This window comes from Ctenopharyngodon idella, chromosome 20 (genome assembly GCF_019924925.1).
Source record: "Ctenopharyngodon idella isolate HZGC_01 chromosome 20, HZGC01, whole genome shotgun sequence".
In the NCBI taxonomy this organism is placed as follows: Eukaryota; Metazoa; Chordata; class Actinopteri; order Cypriniformes; family Xenocyprididae; genus Ctenopharyngodon; species Ctenopharyngodon idella.
Window position 1 is genome coordinate 1,078,662 of NC_067239.1, and position 20,939 is coordinate 1,099,600.

Below are 20,939 nucleotides of genomic sequence, written 5' to 3' on the forward strand. Positions count from 1 at the left end.
CCTTTTCCAAAAAGTGCCGTCGTAAACACTGAAATGTGAGGTTTGAGAACGTTCACACACACACACACACAAGCAGAGCGCACGTGAACCGATCATCTCTTTCGCTTTACTAGTTACAAAAAGTGTCACATTTACCGTCATATTTGATTTACCTTAGAAAAACCGTCCAATGTACAAAAATGAACTTAAAGAGGATCATTTTGCAAACTGAATGCACTATAGGCTATTGCATATTTGTATTTGTACTTAAACGACTGGTTCTTGGTCTCCTCTGTGCTAACTGTGTTTTAAGAACAATGACTTAGGGTTTAATTAGTCTTACTTTTCGGATTTAAATGAGACCAATCTACCTTTTTATGAAACTTAAATGTTATGACTAATCTTGGAAGAAAAAAACGGGTTTCCACAACAAACAAAACAATAGCATACTTCATGGACTGTGTCAAGTATGTGAACTTGAAACAGAACACCTTATTTTACATTTGATAATTTTATTTCCCTCAGGATATGTTGGTGTGCCTTAAGCAGTTATTCTGCCTGTAACCAGTAATCATTTTTTAGCCAATTCTTTTAATTTTTAAATAATTTACTTAAATTAGGACCGCTTTGTTTTTGTTTTTTTCACTAGTGCTTTAACAACTAAAAATCAGTAATGAAAATAATCATCAACAAATGTGTTTATCAGTTGGATATGAGCACTGACACAGAGAATCTGTCAGTCACTTTACAACAGCAGAAAACACATGAACTCTCTGAACAGGGAGGGATTCAGGCTTTTTCTCATGATGTTGAAGTTCAGTGTTCAATAAGACACAAGAGCATCAGTGAGGTCAGACAGTGACGTTGGGTAATGGGTCTGGATCACTGATCCAGTTCATCTCAGAGCGGTTCAGTGGGTTCAGATCTGGTTCTTCCACAGTCAGTAAACCATTACTTTATGGACATCATAAGAAAACGATCCTCCAGAAACTGCTGCTGCAAAGTCTGAAGCATCATATTCTCCAGAATGTCACTGTCTGTGTAGCAATAAGATTTGTTTTCACTGGAATTACTGGAATAGTTAAAACATTATGTATGATTTGTTCTCTGTGTTTCCATATGCAGGTCTGAAGTCAGTTTCTCATTATGGAGAACAGAGAGAGCAGTGAGAGATCTTCATCTGCAGAACCCAGCTGTGTGTCTATGAAGAGTAATAGATCCATGCCTACTCCTCCTGAATTCAGTGATGAAACAGTGACTCCTGATCAACTGTGAGTATAAACATGAAGTTGGTGATTTAACTGCTCCAGTGAAACTAGGAGGAGACAAATAATGTGAGAATCAAAAACACACTGAATGCACACAGAGAGATGAGTTCAGTTTATATATTTCTGATTTCACCTCAAATGGACAAACAGGCTTCCGGTAAGCAGCATCAGATCATCAGTTTATTACCTGACTTTTCACATGGAGCTTTGCTTAAACATTGCCGAAGTCATTGCGGAAGAAGGTCGGCGCACGCAAAAGATGCTAAATGACTCTTTTGTTAAAGGGTTAGTTCACCCAAAAATGAAATTTCTGTCATTAATTACTCACCCTCATGTCGTTCCACACCTGTAAGACCTTCGTTCATCTTCGGAACACAAATTTATCATCACCATAAGAGTTAAAATTTAAATTACAAATTAAAAATTACATCAAAAATTATACTAATGATTTGGGAAAATGGATAAACCATAGTGGATGAGACAGCTCTGTGGTAAGCCAGTGTGGTTAAGAGATTTCTTTAATAAAAACAAAATTGAAACCGCGTAGTGAGAGTAGTGGGTTTGAGGTCGAGGACCAAATTAACTGAGTGCAGACTGGAGGGTCAGTCCTAGAGCTCTTCCTGCTCGATTTTAGGTGAAAAATCGGATCTATTGGAGATGTCCAACAGATTATTTAGGCGCATAGAAAAAACCACAGAGAAAGACAGCCAATATGGGGAATGACAATTAAAAAATACATAGAACAAATATTCTGACTGAAACTCTCTGGGCCCTATTTTAACGATCTAAGTGCATAGTCTAAAGCGCACGGTGCAAGTGTGCTTAGGGTGTGTCACCTCCCATTCCCTTTAAAAGCCAGTTGCGCTCGCGCCATGGTGGATTCGCTATTTATATGGTGGAATTTGCAAGCGGAAAAACTGAACGCTTCTCTAGCGAGGAAACGGATCTGCTCATGCGCGAGGTTAAAGCGTGCGAGCAGACCATCTACGGGACAAACCGGATTCCACCAAAGCATTTTTATCTTTATGTGCACAATAATAATCTTTCACATTGTAATCCTTTTATTTTTAATATTTGGCATGTTTGTGTGCTGCTGCGCATCCCTGTGTGTGTAATAATCAGAGTGTACACGCATTGTGCACCCGCATGTAGACGCATATTACTAACACAACCTTTAAATAACAAACAAAAAAATAAATAAATACTGTGCTACTGACTTTAGATCAGGGGCCCTATTTTAAAGATCTAAGCACATGGTCTAAAGCACACGGCGCAAGTGCACTTAGGGCGTGTCCGAATCCTCTTTTGCTAGTTTAACGACGGGAAAAATGGTCGGCGCGCCCTGCGCATAGTCTAAAAGAGTTGTCCCTATTCTCTTAATGAGTAATGGGTGTGTTTTGGGCATAATGTGCAATAAACCAATCAGACGGGCGTAATGTGCAATAAACCAATCAGAGTCTCATCTCCCATTCCCTTAAAAGCCAGTTGCGCTTGCGCCATGGTGAGTTCGCTATTTACATGGCGGAATTTGCAAACGGAAGAACTGATTGCTTCTCTAGTGAGGAAACGGATCTGCTCGTGCACGAAGTTAAAGTGCACGAGCAGACCATCTACAGGACAAGCCGGATTCCACCAAAGTATTTTTATCTTTATGCACACAATAATAATCTTTTATATTGTAATCCCTGTATTTTTAATATTTGGCATGTTTGTGTGCTGCTGCGCGTCCCTGTGTGTGTAATAAGCAGAGTGTATGCGCATTCTGCACCCGCCAATAGGTGCTTATTACTAATGCGCGCTCTTTAAATAACAAAAAAATATTATCTCAAAATAGTAACACGTCAACAATGCGCCTGAACACACCTCGTTTTCAGACCAGCACACCCATGGGCACACAAATGAGTGCAAATGCATTTGCTATTTAAACAACGTGGCGTAGGACGTGAAAATGATAACTGCGTCGGGCTAAAACTAGCAAAAAACACATGCGTCGTGCCTGGTGCCACATTGTGCCAGTTTTATGATAGGGCCCCAGGTTTCAGTTGGTCAATGGCGCAGTCTGTCTTAGTTGCCTTAAAATAGCAGCGCGCCAACAATGCTCCTGAACACCTCGTTTTCAGACCAGCACGCCCATGGAAGCACAAATGGGTGCAAATGAATTTGCTATTTAAACAACGTGGTGCTGGACGTGAAAATGATAACTGTGTCGGGCTGAAACTAGCAAAAAACACATGCGTTGTGCCTGGCGCTGCATTGCGCCGGGTGTATGATAGGGCCTACAGACTATTCAGACGGGGTATTGTAAAGCCTATCTGTTATGCACATTAAGACACAATTGTCTTTTTAATCCTCATTTATTAACAACTCAACAGAAAAGAAAAAACTCTAAAACAGTCACATACATAGGCTTAGGTAGTAGCAAGTTGATACAGGAAGGGTCCAACACCTCCAAGTATATCACTTATAAATATGCACTATTTTAACTCCAAATTAAATAATTCAAAACAGTGACATAGGCCAGCTCCTAAAACAAAGCCAGAAAAACACCATATATTACTGTGATACAATATTTAAAAAAAACAAAACATTTAAAAACCCAACATTCATCAAATAACATACATAAATAAAAAAAACATACCTGGCAACAGCTTACAACAACTGTTGTCCAACCCAGACACAAACCATTACTGTCTGCACAAAATATTTTGATACATGATTATTCAAAATATCATGTATTACATCAAACATATCCAATGAAAATTTTATTTACCTCAAAGAAAGAAAAATCGCAGCCATCTATCTGGCGTTGTTGTACCTGGCAACAGCTTACTACAACGAAATATTTTGATACATGATTATACAAAATATCACAAGTTTAAAAACCATTGCATCAAACATCACCAATAAAAGTTTGATTTACCTCAAACCAAGAAAATCGCAGCCATCTATTTGGCGTTGTCAGTGTGCACGCCGCCATCACTCCTGAGCTAACGCTACTCCATTCATAAAGAGGAAATGGGACCAGAAGTTACCGTACTCCCCCAACCCAACATATTCTCTGCTTTTTTGTTACTTTAATTACCTATGCATTCCATTTTTATTCTTATGTATTTGTTTCCTTTTCCTGTAAAGCACTTTTAATTTAGGGGTGTGCCGATACGATATTCAGTATGTATCGGTATCGCTCCGATACTGCCAATTTTTGCTGGATCAGGTCTCAGCCAGGCGAGACCCGATCCAAATCCGATATTTTGTGCGTATACTATTTTGTTATTGTTATACCACACAAAAGGCACAAAAACAATATAAAGCACCATAAAGTTTTTACTGCACTATATTCCAGGTTTTCCAAAGCCATTCCATAGTTTAATGTGACGTATAGATCAATATTTAAGTTTTCAAATTCAAGTTCACGTGAATGCTTCCCTCTGCTGCGACGGTCAGTCATTCTCCATTCAGCATTCAAACAGCGCGTTGTGTTCGGTTACGACAGTCAACACGATAAAACTCTCTCCAAGATGATTCAATGTTCCTATTATTATACTTGATCTGACTGGAGTTTATTGCTGTTTCACAGGTTACTTTCTCCCGGGTGTCTGTTAGATCACAACACTGGAGTAGAGAGCACTATAATTGTTCTTCACGCGCACAGTAACTGAAATTTAAAACTGTTAAAAGAAAAGGCTCAATAAACTGTTGCATAGCCATAGATATATTACACTACGCATCACTATCTCGTCCCTTTGTGCTTTGAACTTTTCAATGCGAACTGCGAAGCTCTGCCTATGCGCGCTGTGACTTTATGTTGCTTCAAGCGCATCATATACAGGTGCTGGTCATATAATTAGAATATCATCAAAAAGTTGATTTATTTCACTAATTCCATTCAAAAAGTGAAACTTGTATATTATATTCATTCATTACACACAGACTGATATATTTCAAATGTTTATTTCTTTTAATTTTGATGATTATAACTGACAACTAAGGAAAATCCCAAATTCAGTATCTCAGAAAATTAGAATATTGTGAAAAGGTTCAATATTGAAGACACCTGGTCATGGGGAAGACTGCTGACTTGACAGTTGTCCTAAAGACAACCATTGACACAAAGTGTACAAGCAATAGGGATAACCACACCCTGGAGAGGATTGTGAAACAAAACCCATTCAAAAATGTGGGGGAGATTCACAAAGAGTGGACTGCAGCTGGAGTCAGTGCTTCAAGAACCACTACGCACAGACGTATGCAAGACATGGGTTTCAGCTGTCGCATTCCTTGTGTCAAGCCACTCTTGAACAACAGACAGCGTCAGAAGCGTCTCGCCTGGGCTAAAGACAAAAAGGACTGGACTGCTGCTGAGTGGTCCAAAGTTATGTTCTCTGATGAAAGTAAATTTTGCATTTCCTTTGGAAATCAGGGTCCCAGAGTCTGGAGGAAGAGAGGAGAGGCACACAATCCATGTTGCTTGAGGTCCAGTGTAAAGTTTCCACAGTCAGTGATGGTTTGGGGTGCCATGTCATCTGCTGGTGTTGGTCCACTGTGTTTTTTGAGGTCCAAGGTCAACGCAGCCGTATACCAGGAAGTTTTAGAGCACTTCATGCTTCCTGCTGCTGACCAACTTTATGGAGATGCAGATTTCATTTTCCAACAGGACTTGGCACCTGCACACAGTGCCAAAGCTACCAGTAAACCTGGTTTAAGGACCATGGTATCCCTGTTCTTAATTGGCCAGCAAACTCGCCTGACCTTAACCCCATAGAAAATCTATGGGGTATTGTGAAGAGGAAGATGCGATATGCCAGACCCAACAATGCAGAAGAGCTGAAGACCACTATCAGAGCAACCTGGGCTCTTATAACACCTGAGCAGTGCCACAGACTGATCGACTCCATGCCACGCCGCATTGCTGCAGTAATTCAGGCAAAAGGAGCCCCAACTAAGTATTGAGTGCTGTACATGCTCATACTTTTCATGTTCATACTTTTCAGTTGGCCAAGATTTCTAAAAAACCTTTCTAATCCTTTCTATTGGTCTTAAGTAATATTCTAATTTTCTGAGATACTGAATTTGGGATTTTCCTTAGTTGTCAGTTATAATCATCAAAATTAAAAGAAATAAACATTTGAAATATATCAGTCTGTGTGTAATGAATGAATATAATATACAAGTTTCACTTTTTGAATGGAATTAGTGAAATAAATCAACTTTTTGATGATATTCTAATTATATGACCAGCACCTGTATATTAAACCTGCAGCACACACATTTATTTAATTAATTTACAGCCTGTGTAAATTCACAATAGCGTTATGCTTTATGATTTTTAAACGGGTTTGATATTGTGCAGCCTTAGAAAACGGTCTAATAATGCGTTTCATGGATTCTCGTCCGTGGAAAGTGCCACTTCCGGTATTTTACCGGTTACTCGACACGGGCAAATAGGCTATATGCACGGTTACTTCCTGGTTGTTGTTAAGCCAGCTCGGGCATTTCCGGTCAACTGTTAGCTGTTCATTTTGTAGTCACTGTACATCAACACAAAACCATCAATGGTTGACTTTTTAATGTTGTATTCATATTTTAACGCAGTTATCACATTTACCTAATTTGCCAATAAACCAGTTTTACTGATTGCAATAAAGACGAAACTATTGAGAATTTATTATTAAATTATTTATTATTAAATTTATTAAAAATGCTGTGTCTGTAATTAGACACGGACACACATTTTTTTCCCCTAGCACTTCAAATGTTATTTTTAATGTGATGACCACAAACATTATTTGTTCATCCTTCTGAGATTGTCCCCATTGTAAAACTGAACGTTTAAAAATGTAGGAAATTCAACATTTGATAGAAGACACTTTTTTTAATTTAAAAATAAAAAAGACAATAATTACCACTTTAACTAGCAGGTGGCGGCAAAGTAGCATTTATTTGCGCTTAAAACAACCATTTACTCTAATCGTTTTTCACTTCGTTTTTGACTAAATATTAAACATTATAAAATAACTAAGTTTAAAAAAACATTTTGTCAATGTGAAGTATGAAATACTCAAAAAATCTTAAGAAAAATAATAACTTTTCTTGTGAATGAATTACACAGAAAGCGATCATCACTTTTTCTCTTTGTAATCACGACAGCTGTCAGTCAGAGCAGCGCAAGCTCAATGATTTTGGCACGCTTGTGAAAACGTACTCGGTTACTAACGTAACCTTGGTTTCCTTAGATACGGAACGAGTACTGTGTCTTTCGTCTTAATTAATATTGATTATTAATGAAACAAGACACTATGGGGAAAACTCCTTTCTCTCAGATTCTGAAGCCTTTATACAATCACGCAGTGTGAACTGTACGGCCATTGGTTCATGAAGTTAAAGAAAACGAACCAATGACGGTGCGGAATGCACGAGCCAATGGTGAGAGAGCCCGCTCAAGCCCACCAAAAGGGGCGGGGTCTCGGGCTATATAAGTGGCCATCTCACCATGGCAAATTGATTAAATTCGACTGAAGCAACGGCATGAGGCGTCTCACGTGTAATGCGGCAAAGAACGCAGTACTCGTTCCGTATCTAAGGGAACCGAGGTTACGTTAGTAACCGAATACGTTCCCTTGCGATACTACACGAGTACTGCGTCATTCGTCATATTAATTAATATTGATTATTAATAAGACAAGACGCTATGGGGACTGTACAATCACGCCGTGCTACGCAGGGGGACGACCGAGAATCAGTGCAGAGCACTTGAGAAAGGGCTTGCGTCAGACACTCAAGACAGGGTAACCCAGACAACAGGGTACTGAAACAATTTAGTCATCCACCCAAGCCCATAACTAGGGCACCAGAGGGGCCTAGGGTACATATATAGAGGGCACAGAACATAGTTACACCCAGACGTGGTCGGGGTCGTAATGGAAAACCATAAACTGGACACAGCAGATTCATGCAGAAAGGACCTGCGACTGAAACGCAGGGACATCCAGATTATAAAACCTGACAAATGCACAGAAGTCGGCAATGGAAACGCCACAGGACCACGCCCATGAGGAGGCCATACCTCTTGTGGAATGCGCTCTCACATCCAAGGGGCATTGAAGACCTAAGGAGGATTAAGTGAGTGCTATAGCGTCGACTATCCATCTGGAAATTCTGGGCTTCGTGATCAGGAGACCTTTTTTGCAACCACCGAAGCAGACAAAAAGCTGTTCCGCCGGACGAAACAGATGGATCGGTCAATGTAAGACCTCAGGGCTCTGACAGGACAGAGTAGGTTTAAGGAAGGAAGGACAATATCTAGGATATGTCACAAGTCAATGGGTCCTCGCCCTGGGCTGTACACTAGGCGGCAAAGATGGCCCATTTCAGGGAGTAGAGACGTCTTGTAGATGGAGCTCTGGCCTGAGAGATAGTGTTTAAGACATCCTCAGGGAGGCTTGCAGGCTCCCATTGAGAAACCACACATGAAGGTCACAGCTTGGGTATGGGGTGCCATATTGTCCCTCTCGCTTGGGAGAGGAGGTCCCGTCTCAGAGGGATTGGCCATGGCTCCAGGAGCGATAGCTGAGATAGCTCCAAGAACCATGGTTGGGTCCTCGAAAGAGGAGCCACCAGGAGGACTTTGTGAGCACCTTCCCTGACTCGTCTGATTACTTGGGGAATCAGCGCGATCGGGGGAAAAGCATAAAGGAGGAGGCTGGGCCAGTCATGGGCCAGCGTGTCTCTGGCTTTTGAGAAATATATTGGGCAGTGATGATTGTCTTCTGAGGCAAAGAGATCGACCTCTGCCTTCCCGAAGACGTCACAAATTCTCTGGAATTGAGCGGGGGTGGAGTGACCATTCCTCTGAGGGAAGGTTGCTCCGGGACAACATGAATGTTCAGCACACCCTGTATGTGTGCTGCTCTCAACGAGGTTGCACTGGGCCCACTCTAGGATGGTTTTCGCTAGAGTGAAGAGGGGCTTTGAAGAGAGGCCACCCTTGTGATTTATGAAGGACACCACCGTCATGTTGTCTGACCTGACCAAGATATGGTGTCCCACCAGGAGAGGAAGGAAAACCTGGAGAGCTCGATATACTGCCATCATTTCCAGGCGGTTGATATGCAGCTTGCTTTCCAGGTCGTTCCAAGCACCAAAGGCCGGACGGTTGTCGCACAGAGCTCCCTAACCCATCTTGGAGGCATCTGTGAAGAGGACCTTCCTCTTGTCTATCGCCCCAATTGCCACGCCCTGCTTGAACCAGCAAGGGTTCATCCAAGGGGCCAGGGTTGTGACACACGCCTGGTTCACCTTGAGCGAGCAACGACCATGTTGCCAGGCTAGGGGCGGGACCCGTGGTTTCAGCCAGAGCTGCAGAGGGCGCATGTGAAGCAAGCCCAGCTGCAGAGCCGCAGATGCTGAACTTATCAGACATAGCATCCTCTGAAACGTTCTGAGCGGCAGAGAAGCCTCGGGCATAAAGGTTTGTACGAGCTGCTGAATGGCCAGAGAACGATCTGGAGTGACTGTGACCCTCAAGTGGGTCGAGTCTAAAATTATCCCCAGGAATGACACACATTGGCTGGGAGATAACAAGCTCTTTGCAAAATTGACCCCGAGCCCCAAGCATGGATCTGTGGGATATTAGCTCCATCTCCGACTGGGCCAGAATGAGCCAGTCGTCGAGGTAGTTCAGTATGTGCACACCCATCTGTCTCAGAGGGGAGAGAGCCGCATCCATGCACTTCGTAAAAGTGCGGGGAGCCAGAGATAGCCCGAACGGAAGGACCGTGTATTGATATGCCACCCCTTCGAAGGCGAATCTCAAGAATTGCCTGTGATGGGGGCTATCTGGATGTGAAAATAAGCGTCTTTCAGATCCAGGGTAAAGAACCAGTCTCCCGGGCGTATTTGCGGGAAGATCTGCTTCAAAGTGATCATTCTGAATGAGCGCTTTATCAGGGCCCTGTTCGAATGTCTGAGATCGAGAATGGGTCTGAGACCGCCATCCTTTTTGGGGACGAGGAAGTACCTGCTGTAAAAACCTGACTCGCTCAGTGCTGGAGGAACCACCTCTATGGCTCCTTTCGCCAGCATGGTGTTTACCTCGGAACGCAGGATATGTGCATCCTTGCTTTCCACAGAGGTTTGGACCACGGCGTTGAAAAACGGGGCCCTTTGAGCGAATTGGAGTACATAACCTCATTTTATTTTGTTCAGAACCCAAGCTGACACTCCGGGGATGGCCTGCCAGGCCTCGGCCCGTGTGGCGAGGGGCTGAATTGGTTCTGGCACTAAATCCCTGTGAGGGACTGTGGTGCGTGTATTGGGTGGAAGAGGAAATTTGCTCTCTTTTTGAGTATGTTTGTTTTTTATGTCCGCTATCACAGCGGTGCACTATCAGGGCATTTGAACAGGCTCTGTGCAGGCAACAAACACTTTTTCTTGAGGACCTGGAACTGAACGGGGTGACAGGAAAACTGGGCGAGGCATTTTGGAGGGTGGTCCGGGCACGGAGGGACTTAGCCTCCTCCTCTTCCTCTCTTGAACATCAGGCCGACTTCTGACGCTATCTTGGGCCGGAAGGAACTACTCGTCTAAACGGCTGCATGTGGGTTCCTCAGGCGCAGACCACTCCAGACCGAGCTGCTCAACTGCTTTAGACAGCACACGGGTGAGCTCCGAGTCGATTGATGCCCTGACGTCAATTGGTTCCAAAGATGGCAAGAGGGTGGGGTCAGGAAGTGAGCCCGACCACTCCTCGGCATCTGAAGCCGCCAAGGACATGCTGTCGTCCTGCAGCTCATCATCAGATCCCCTGAACGAGACCAAGTCGCTTGCGATGGCAGAGGGGCATTGGTCTGGGCGGGAAAAATGGACGGGGGAAACCTCTCCATGTGGAGAGAATGAGGCACGTGGAACCTGAGCCAACGTGAGCTCACTCTCATCCGAACGCTGGGATCCTCTGCCCTGCTGTTTTTTCCTCACAGGCTCCTGAGAGGAAGAAAACGGGAGGGCGCGAAGGGCGGAGTCGCGTTCTGAAAAGAATGCTATCTGCGAGCGCAAAGAAGTAAGACTCATACCCTTGCAATGAGAGCAGGTCGATTCAGTGAGCACGGCTTCTGCGTGGGACTTGCCCAGACATCACACGCACTCACTGTGCCCGTCATCAGCGTGCAGAGGGGCTCAGCACATGCCACAATCGTGGCGCAACATTTGTAACGACGTCACAGAAATTTGCTCTTTAGAAAAAGCTCTTTTAGAGGCAACAGAGCTGCAAAGGATACACCATAGTGCTCTCGCAAGAACTGCAGGCGGCTCTGGGGCGAAGCGCTGACCAGGCTGCTAGCAACGGCGTGGGAACAGAGCTGCTTGAGTGCGGTGAGCTGATCTGGCTGCTGCGAAGCGGCGGGCGATCAGCGCTGCACGAGAGCAGCGACAGGCTGCTCGAGGCGGCGGCCGCTAGAGAGCGGTGAGCAGAATAGAGAGCGGCGAGCAGGGAGGCGAACTGATCAAACTGCTGCAGAGCAGCGAGTTAATCAGTGGCGAATCCAGCTGCTTGCAGGTCAAGGCAGCTTCAAGTCTCGTAGATCAAGTGAAGAAATGATGTCTGCGTCGCTGAAGGAGAATGAATCGATTTGCCATGGTGAGACGGCCGCTTATATAGTCCGAGACCCCGCCCCTTTTGGCGGGCTCGCGCGTTCCGTGCTGTCATTGGTTCGTTTTCTTTAACTTCACAAACCAATGCCCATGCAGTTCACACTGCGTGATTGTATAAAGGCTTCAGAATCTGAGATAAAGGAGTTTTCCCCATAGCGTCTTGTCTTATTAATAATCAGTATTAATTAATAAGATGAACGATGCAGTACTCATGTAGTATCGCAAGGGAACTCATTTTTTATTCAATTTACCTAACTAAAGTGCACAATAAATATTTAATTTTTAAAGCTTTTTTCCACATAAAAGTGTGAAAACTGATGGTCGAATTGAATTTAGCCAAGGAGGAACAATGAGGTAAAATAGTACTTTACTAGTATTTCGTGTTAAACAAGTTGTTTTTAAATGAGGAGTAAACTATCTAACTAATGTTTTATTATCCTTGCAGCGCGTCGGTTGTGGCAATGCGCTATATATCGTGGGGCAAATGAATTGTAATATTAATTTAATAATAAAAGTAGCATGATAATAAGAAGAATAATTTAATAGCCCTGCGTGCCCATCCTTTATACGCCACTGTGAAGGGATAAATGGCAATGAACAGACATGGCATCTAAGCGATTAACTGTTTTATCCAAATCCACATGCATGGACCATTCAGTGTTCAGTAATGTAATGTCCGAGTCTCTCCTGTCTCATTATGTTTTTCATGTGTTTTCAGTTGGCACAAGCAAGAAACATTTACTAGACTGTGGACTAGCTTTGATTCTTTTAACAGTGGCCACGCTTCTTTCCGCACTTACGGGCAAAGGAGTCTCTTTGAAAGGCTTGCGTGCTCAACTGTGCGTGGGAAATGAAGTATACCCGGGCCTTAACCGCTCAAAATTGTAGTGGACTGGAGCTGATAGCTCACATCGGGAAAAATATGGGGGGCATAAGCCTGTTTCTTTTTGCACTTTTGCTTGAGCCACTGGCACAGACAATACGCATAGATAAAGGTATCACCCCAATCACTATATGTGGAACCAGTCATCATATTTCGATTTTCGATCTCGATTATCAAAATGAATGTACTCTCTCGAATTAACTTTGTGAGTTTATGCTGCCCTTGCCTCTCCCATCTCGTTTTTGGGACAGGTTACAGAGCATAATTACCAAATTTGTCTGGAATGGCAAATGGCCATGTCTTAAACTTTCCACAATGCAATTGGTGGACTTTCACATCCCAATTTTAAGTTGTATCACTGGGTGTTTATACTACGTCCCCTGTTTAGCTGGTATGATGATAAAATTGATGTTTCTTGGCATTCCCTGGAGGAAAATCTGGTTCTTCCTCTGAAGTTAGATGAAGTTTTATTTGCTAATATCCCTTTATATAAGTGTAAACTTTGTTTCGGTCCTTTAGTGTCACACGTTCTGTCGGTCTGGAGAGCAGCAGAAAAAGTTTGTGATATCCACTCTAATTGGAATCCCTACTCCCCTATCTTTCATACTGATGGTTTGCTCATTGGTAAGCACCTTATTAAGTTTGGCCAGTGCAGATCAAATAGCAGATCTTCCCGCCAAACTCTAGCGGATCATACCACTTAATGGGGGTAGTTTAACACACATGGCTACCATAAAGCATCATCATTCTATCAGACACTCACTGACTCATATCATTATTGATCAAAATAACAATACATATACCAAACTAAAGTATAACCACTTATATCTATCTCTGCACCCATAAATGGTAAAAACCACTAATTAAAGGAGAATTCCAGACATCCTCATCATCAGAACCCACCCCTCAGAACACAGGACCAGATAGGTAAGCTATAATCTGAAAGTATTACACAAAAACATATTAAAAATAGGGATGCACCGATCCGATACTCAGATTGGGTATCGGCTCCAATACCGCCATTTTTGCTGGATTGGTTATCGGCCGGATGGGACCGATCCAAATCCGATATTGTGCGTGTACTATCCTGTGTTATTGTTAACCTCCACAAAAGGCACAAAAACATTAAAAAACACCATAAAGTTTCTGTGCACTATATTCCAAGTGTTCTGAAGCCATTCCATAGTTTAATTTGAGGTACAAATAAATATTTAAGTCGTTAAATTAAAGTTCATGTAAATTACTGACAGCCGCAGCGGAGGGAGACATTCTCCATTCAGGATTCAAACTGCGTGTCGCGTTCGGTTACGACAGTCAACACAATGAAACTCTCTCCAAGATGAATCAATGTTTCTATTATTACACTTCATCTGTAGACAACGATACCGGTAATATAATACGCATCAATATATCTTCACTTTGTGCTTTGAACTTTTCAATGCGGAGCACTGCCGCTGCGTGCTGTGACTCCATGATGCTTCAAGCGCATCATTCTGCACACGGGATGCGCATAAGCGCTTTGTGCCACACTGTATGGGAGCCGTTCATATTATAATGCTTTTGCGCAATGAAAGATTGTTAATAGCATTTTTTGTTCTGTCCTATCTATCATATGTTGCTGCCTCACTAAATAAAAAAAAAAACTCCGCTATAAATTTAAAAGAAATGTCTTTTAATTTTATAGTATAGCCTATATTTATATATAAATATATTTAGTTTATGTCATGTATGACTCAAACATTAATAAAAAACAAGCCATGAGTCATGGATGAAGGAGTCCTGTTTATTTTGAATGTCTACCAAGCTAGTGAAGCTATTGGTTTATTTACAGTTGTTGCACTGATGCACAATTATTTAATAAATAATTCACTACATTTGTGTCTGTTTGTTTTGTTTTACAAAATTAGGAAAGTAATGTTTAAGTCAAGCCTGATGCCCTGCACAAAAGAATGATCCCAGTTTCTTCCACATAGTGAGGCATACAGTTAATTAGGTAATTTAGCACTTTTTATTATTATTACTTGAATATTGGATCGGTATCGGCCGATACTGAATCCCAGGTATCGGAATCTGTATCGGAAGCAAAAAAGTCGGATCGGTGCATCCCTAATTCAAAATAAAATAAATATGAAACCATCAAAGTCTCTGTTTTTTTCATGTATTCAATTACCCCACACACTTTGAACACTAGAAATTGTTACTGTTTTCATAAACAAATCACATCCAAATCATTACACAAAATAAACAAGAAATCAATATATACAACAATACCATTCACTGATGCTTCGTGTGACGATAACCTCAAATGTTCATCATCACACATGTATAGTCTTGCATATATTTTGAAGCATACTATGTCTCAAATATTTGTTTTCTGTATCTCTGTCATTTACTCTTCAGTGTAACTGAGCAGTTTTAATTATTATTATTATTTATTTTTTTTTACACTTATTTTGATTTTTACTTACTGTTGTAATGGCTGATTGTTTGTCTTCATCATTTTTATATGTTAAAACGATATCAAAACGATAAAAAAAAAAGATAAATTCTGTGGACACACATTCAGTGAATGGAAAAGGGTATTAGAGAAAACAAAATGACTTAAGATAAATAAAACAGCAGGCAGAACTAAAAGTAGAGTTATTTTGGTGTGTTTTCTCAGTATCTCCAGGAAGAGGAAGAGACAGAGATCTTCATCTCCAGAACCCAGCTGTGTGTCTATGAAGAGTGACGGATCCATGGATCCTCCTCTTAAATTCAGTGATGAAACAGTGACTCCTGATCAACTGTGAGTATAAACATGAAGTTGGTGATTTAACTGTTCCAGTGAAACTAGGAGGCAAATAATGTGAGAGTCAAAAACACACTGAATGCACAGAGAGATGAGTTTGGTTTTTATTTCTGATTTCACCTGCGGACAAACGTTCAGTGATAGAAAATAAACTTTGATCCAGATATCCAGAGATAAGAAACTTATTGCCTAACAGAATCTCTTATTTCAGATTGAGGATGAGGTTTTGGCTTTTTCCTCTTTTCTTACTTAAACCTTTTAGTGAGTTTGTTCCTGGTCTCTGTCACCTTTAGCTGCTCACTGGAGGATTGAAAGGCACTGTTTTCCTTTTCTTTGAATTTTTATTCTTATCTGTGATACTGCTTTGAAGCAATGTGTCATATAGTTTTAATCTGTTCTTCTTGTGTTATTTCAGCAGAGTAGGTGGAGAGCGAAGCATCGCTCGAGGAGCCACCTCAGTCTTCTGTCTGAACAACACTTTAAGGAATGTTACGGCGTCCCTGAATAGACATGATCAACCAATAAATGATGAACTACAGAGAGTCAAAGACCGACACAAAAGCAGCATGAAGAACAAGTATGAGAGATTATTTGAAGGAAACAAGCTCCAAGAGAATGAAACCCTCCTGAACAGGATCTACACACAGCTCTACATCATAGAGGGAGAGAGTGAAGGAGTGAATGAAGAACATGAGGTTTTACAGATGGAGAAAACAGCCAGAACACAACACTCACAAGACACTCCAATCTACTGCAATGACATCTTTAAAGCCTCACCTGAACCAGGATGTGAGGAGAAGCACCAGATCAAGACTGTTCTTACTAAAGGCATCGCTGGAATCGGAAAAACCGTCTCTGTGCAGAAGTTCATTCTGGACTGGGCCGAGGGAAAAGCCAATCAGGATGTAGATTTCATGTTTGTGCTTCCATTTCGAGAGCTGAACTTGATCCGAGATCATCAGTACAGTCTTCACAGACTTCTGCTGGACTTTCATCCTGAACTTCAAAATCTGGACTCAAAGATTTATGAGGAGTGTAAAGTTGTGTTCATCTTTGATGGTCTGGATGAAAGCAGAATCACACTGATGTTTTCAGACGATGAGAAAGTTTCTGATGTGACTGAGATTTCATCAGTGGGTATGTTGATGTCAAAGCTCATGAAAGGAGAGCTGCTTCCCTCTGCTCTCATCTGGATCACCTCCAGACCAGCAGCAGCCAATCAGATCCCCTCCGAATGCATCAACCGTCTGACAGAGATTCAGGGATTCAATGAGCCTCAGAAGGAGGAATATTTCAGGAAGAGAATCAGTGACGAGCATCAAGCCAGCAGAATCATCTCACACATCAGAAGAGCAAGAAGCCTCCACATCATGTGCCACATACCCGTCTTCTGCTGGATCTCATCCACTGTGCTTCAGAAGCTCCTGAAAGAAGATCTGAGTACAGAAATCCCTCAAACTCTGACTGAAATGTACATCCACTTCCTGCTGATTCAGATCAACATGAGGAATCAGAAGTATGAAGAGAGAGATCCAGAGAAACTTCTGCAGTCCAACAGAGAAGTGATTGTGAAACTTGCTGAAGTGGCTTTCAATCAGCTGATGAAGGGCAATGTGATGTTCTATGAGGAGGACCTGAGAGAGAGCAGTATAGACGTCACTGACGCCTCAGTGTATTCTGGGATTTGCACTGAGATCTTTAAGGAGGAATCTGTGATTCATCAGAGGAAAGTCTACAGCTTCATTCATCTGAGTGTTCAGGAGTTTCTCGCCGCTTTCTATGTGTTTTACTACTATTTAACGAAGAACAAGGAACCACTGCATGAATTCAGATTTTACAGATCTGATAAAGACTCTCTGTATGATCTACTAACATCAGCAGTAGATAAAGCCCTTGAGAGTAAGAATGGACAGCTGGATCTGTTCCTGCGGTTCCTGCTGGGCGTCTCACTGGAGTCCAATCAGAGACTCTTACAGGATCTACTGACACACACAGAGAAAAGCTCAGAGAACATCAGGAGTACCACAGAGTACATTCAAAAGAAGATCAAAGATGGACATGGACTCTCCACTGGTCAATCCATCAATCTGTTCCTCTGTCTGCTGGAAGTGAAAGATCAGACTCTGTACAGAGAGATTCAGGAGTTTGTGAAATCAGACAAACACTCAGAGAAGAAACTCTCTCCTGCTCACTGCTCAGCAATTGCCTACATGCTCGAGATATCAGAGGAGGTTCTGGATGAGTTTGATCTGAAGAAATACAACACATCAGATGAGGGTAGAAGAAGACTGATACCAGCTGTGATCAACTGCAGAAAAGCTCTGTGAGTGTTAATTATTAACAAATGAAGAATCATGTTTAATAATGAATTTAGCACCATTTCCTAAATGAGAGATTTTATCCTAAATAAGATTAGAGCCTTAAAGGGGTCATGACTTGTCTTCATTATTTTAAAGTGGAAATTAAGCCGTCAGTCAAATTAACATTATTTAATAAACAAATTTTATATAACAAACACAATAAATGTAACCATTTAAAGAAAAAAGATATTTTGTTATAGCTTTTGTAGCAAGACGCCACCATCTTGCAGTTCTACAACCGGTGATATCACAGGGTTGGTTGGTTGGTTGGATTAATGAAGAATATTACTATACAATATTATTATTATTATTATCAATTTATGATTAATATTAAATATTAATATTATTATTGCATTATTATTAACTAATATATTTTTCTAAATAGTACAATTTACTATATTTTTGATTCTAGTCTTTGATTTTTCTGCGTTTTACTAGTTGCTGTAATGGTTACTAGTAATAGATAAACTCATAATATCTGTAGTTGACCAGTAGAGGGCTTCAGCGCTGTTTGCAAGGCAGTTCTGGGCTGATAAAAAAGACAAACAAAAATAATTCAGGACTCCAGCAGTGAAGAAAAAGTTGGTTAAAAACTTTATTGCATGTAATACAAAAGGATCAGAAAAGATGATGACGAGGAAGATGACGGGATTAGGGATAACGTTTGGAGATTATCCACCGTATGGAGTCCTGATTGTGGCTTTTTTCAAGTTTCCATCTTTCACTGTCACTGTCTTTATCTTTCACTATCTGTCCTCCACTATCTGTCTTTAACTGAATTTTAACTGTGTAACTCAGGCAAGACAACCAACCCCGTGACGTCACAGGCTGTAGAACTGCAAGATGGCGGCACTCTTGCTACAAAAGCTATAACAAAACATTTTTTTTTCTTATAAATGGTTACATTTATTGTTTATTTTTCATTAGAGTGGAAATCAGTTTACTAAATAATGTTAACTTAACTTATTGCTTGATTTCCATGTAATGTGTTCATTGAAGTGCACTTATAATCTTAAAGTTTTTGCTCAAAAAACAGTCATATATTTGCAAATCATGATTATTTTCCAGTCTCAGTCTGACTCTTGTCACTAAATGTCTGCTGTTGTGATTGTCTAACATCATTGCATCTCTCTCCTCATTTCCTCACTACTCACCACTGCTGGACGCTTATGAAACTGATCAGGTAAAGTAGGTGTGAAGTGCTGTTCTGCAGGTGTTGCATGCCGAAATAAATGAAGTTCCAGGCGTGCTTAGTTTGATGGGTTCGTTTAATGTTGTTCACTGTTTACATTTATTTGCAGTACACAAAATCTCTGCGTGCCTCTTTCAACCATCGCCCCAAAACTTATTCTGTCACGTATCCTTCACGCTCGCGCCTTTCTTCCGCGGACGCCCTTTCCTGTCTGATCACTAAAACAAAATGCCTGCTTGAGCATTACTCACATTAAGCAGGATTTTATGCATTTGCACCAACATTTTTAACCCCAATCATAAATTTAGAAAACATAACTATCAAAATGAACTAAACAAAATAAAATAAAGACATATGGGGGGTATGCTCTCTATAACAACTAACATTAACATCACAGGGAATGTTATTATGAGCCCCACACAGGCGTTCAGATGCAGTGAATCTCAGAGGAGTCTCTCGGATTCATAATTCAAAACTCAGATTTTTATATCTTCAGCAAAGCATTGCTACATTTTTCTGTTTAAATATCTGAAGCACAGCAGTAGAGCTGCCCTCTAATAGTCGACCAAAAGTTAGTAAAGGAGAAGAGCCTTAGTCAACCAAATTTTACTTGGTTGGTTATTCACAGAAAAAAACTCCACAGGAAATAGTGAAGTCACACAGACTGTGACGGACAGATCGTTAACACAGCTGGTCCATGTGGTAATTATGTCGAGCAGGAAATCCAACGGGTGGATCATTTTGAAAAAGTAAAGAATGGCTTATTATTTGAAACGTAAGTAGTAGCCTAACGTTAGCCACTTTACATGGCTGCTTGTGCTAAAGTTAACATGAACCTACATAAATGTCCACTATTATTAGACACATATCCAAGTGTTCATGTGGAGTGTGGAAGATTAAATTAATACCACACTTTCAGTTTGCTGCTATATATTTATTTATTTGTTTTATAAAATGTGTACGCCAGTGTTTCTCAACAGTGCTCATTTTGGATGTCTCCTTTATCTGACTCATCTATTTCTGGTCTTGGAGTCTCTACTAACAAGCTAAAGAGTTGAATCAGGTGTGTTTGATTAGGAAGAGTTAAAATGTGTAGTGCTGGGGCCTGTTCTTCATACATGGATTAGTCAGTTATCTGGATTTTACTGTTGACGATTTGACATGATCCAGGATTAAGTTCTTCAAAACTCATCACAGAGTTGCTGTCTTATATGCACCACACCTGAAGTGATCAACATGGTGTAAATGTAAAACAAATTATTTGTTATTTGTTAGATATCTTTGCAGGAAATATGCATTAAATATGAAGGCAAATGTTGTACAAACTTATCTTAAACATATCCTATACACTCAGGAATAATTTAAGTAAAATGCTAAATATTTCTTATTACAACAAGAAATAGCAATAAATAACAGCAGTAATAGGCTGTTATTAACAGCATATGCTTTGTAATAACAGAAAATAGCAGCTTTCAGCTAGGGGTGGGCGATATGGCAAAAATATCATATCACAATTTTGTTTTTTTCATGATTTTATCACAATTCTTCATGTTGGTTTTACTATTTTGCAAGTGACTGAGCATTACAGCCTAAATAATTTCCCTATTTTAAAAACACAGCCTTACAAAATAAAAAAATATACAATAAAAAATAATGGCATATATTTAGGCCAAAGTGTCATTATTCTATCTTTGTTATTAAAAAATTAGAAAAAGATAGGCTACACATTATACAAATGAAATCAACAGTGCTTTTTTTTTTTTTTCAGCTACAGTAGATGTATTTAACAGTAGCATTGAAGTAAAAAAATTAAATTAACAAA

The 20,939-nt window shown here is 40.9% G+C and overlaps 1 protein-coding gene across 4 annotated transcripts in view; it reads left to right on the forward strand.

Annotated features, from left to right (window-relative positions):
- Window positions 1–20,939, forward strand: part of LOC127502210 (NACHT, LRR and PYD domains-containing protein 12-like) — a 113,056-nt gene that overhangs the window by 613 nt on the left and 91,504 nt on the right. For 2 of the 4 annotated variants that reach the window (XM_051874918.1, XM_051874917.1), the window contains exon 2: window positions 1,105–1,250. In XM_051874918.1, the coding sequence (XP_051730878.1) occupies window positions 1,126–1,250 (125 nt within the window). In that variant the 5' untranslated portion in view covers window positions 1,105–1,125. Of the gene's footprint in view, window positions 1–1,103; window positions 1,251–15,436; window positions 15,563–15,980; window positions 17,889–20,939 lie in introns of all 4 variants that reach the window. The other 2 variants (XM_051874911.1, XM_051874912.1) reach the window with 2 other exon arrangements.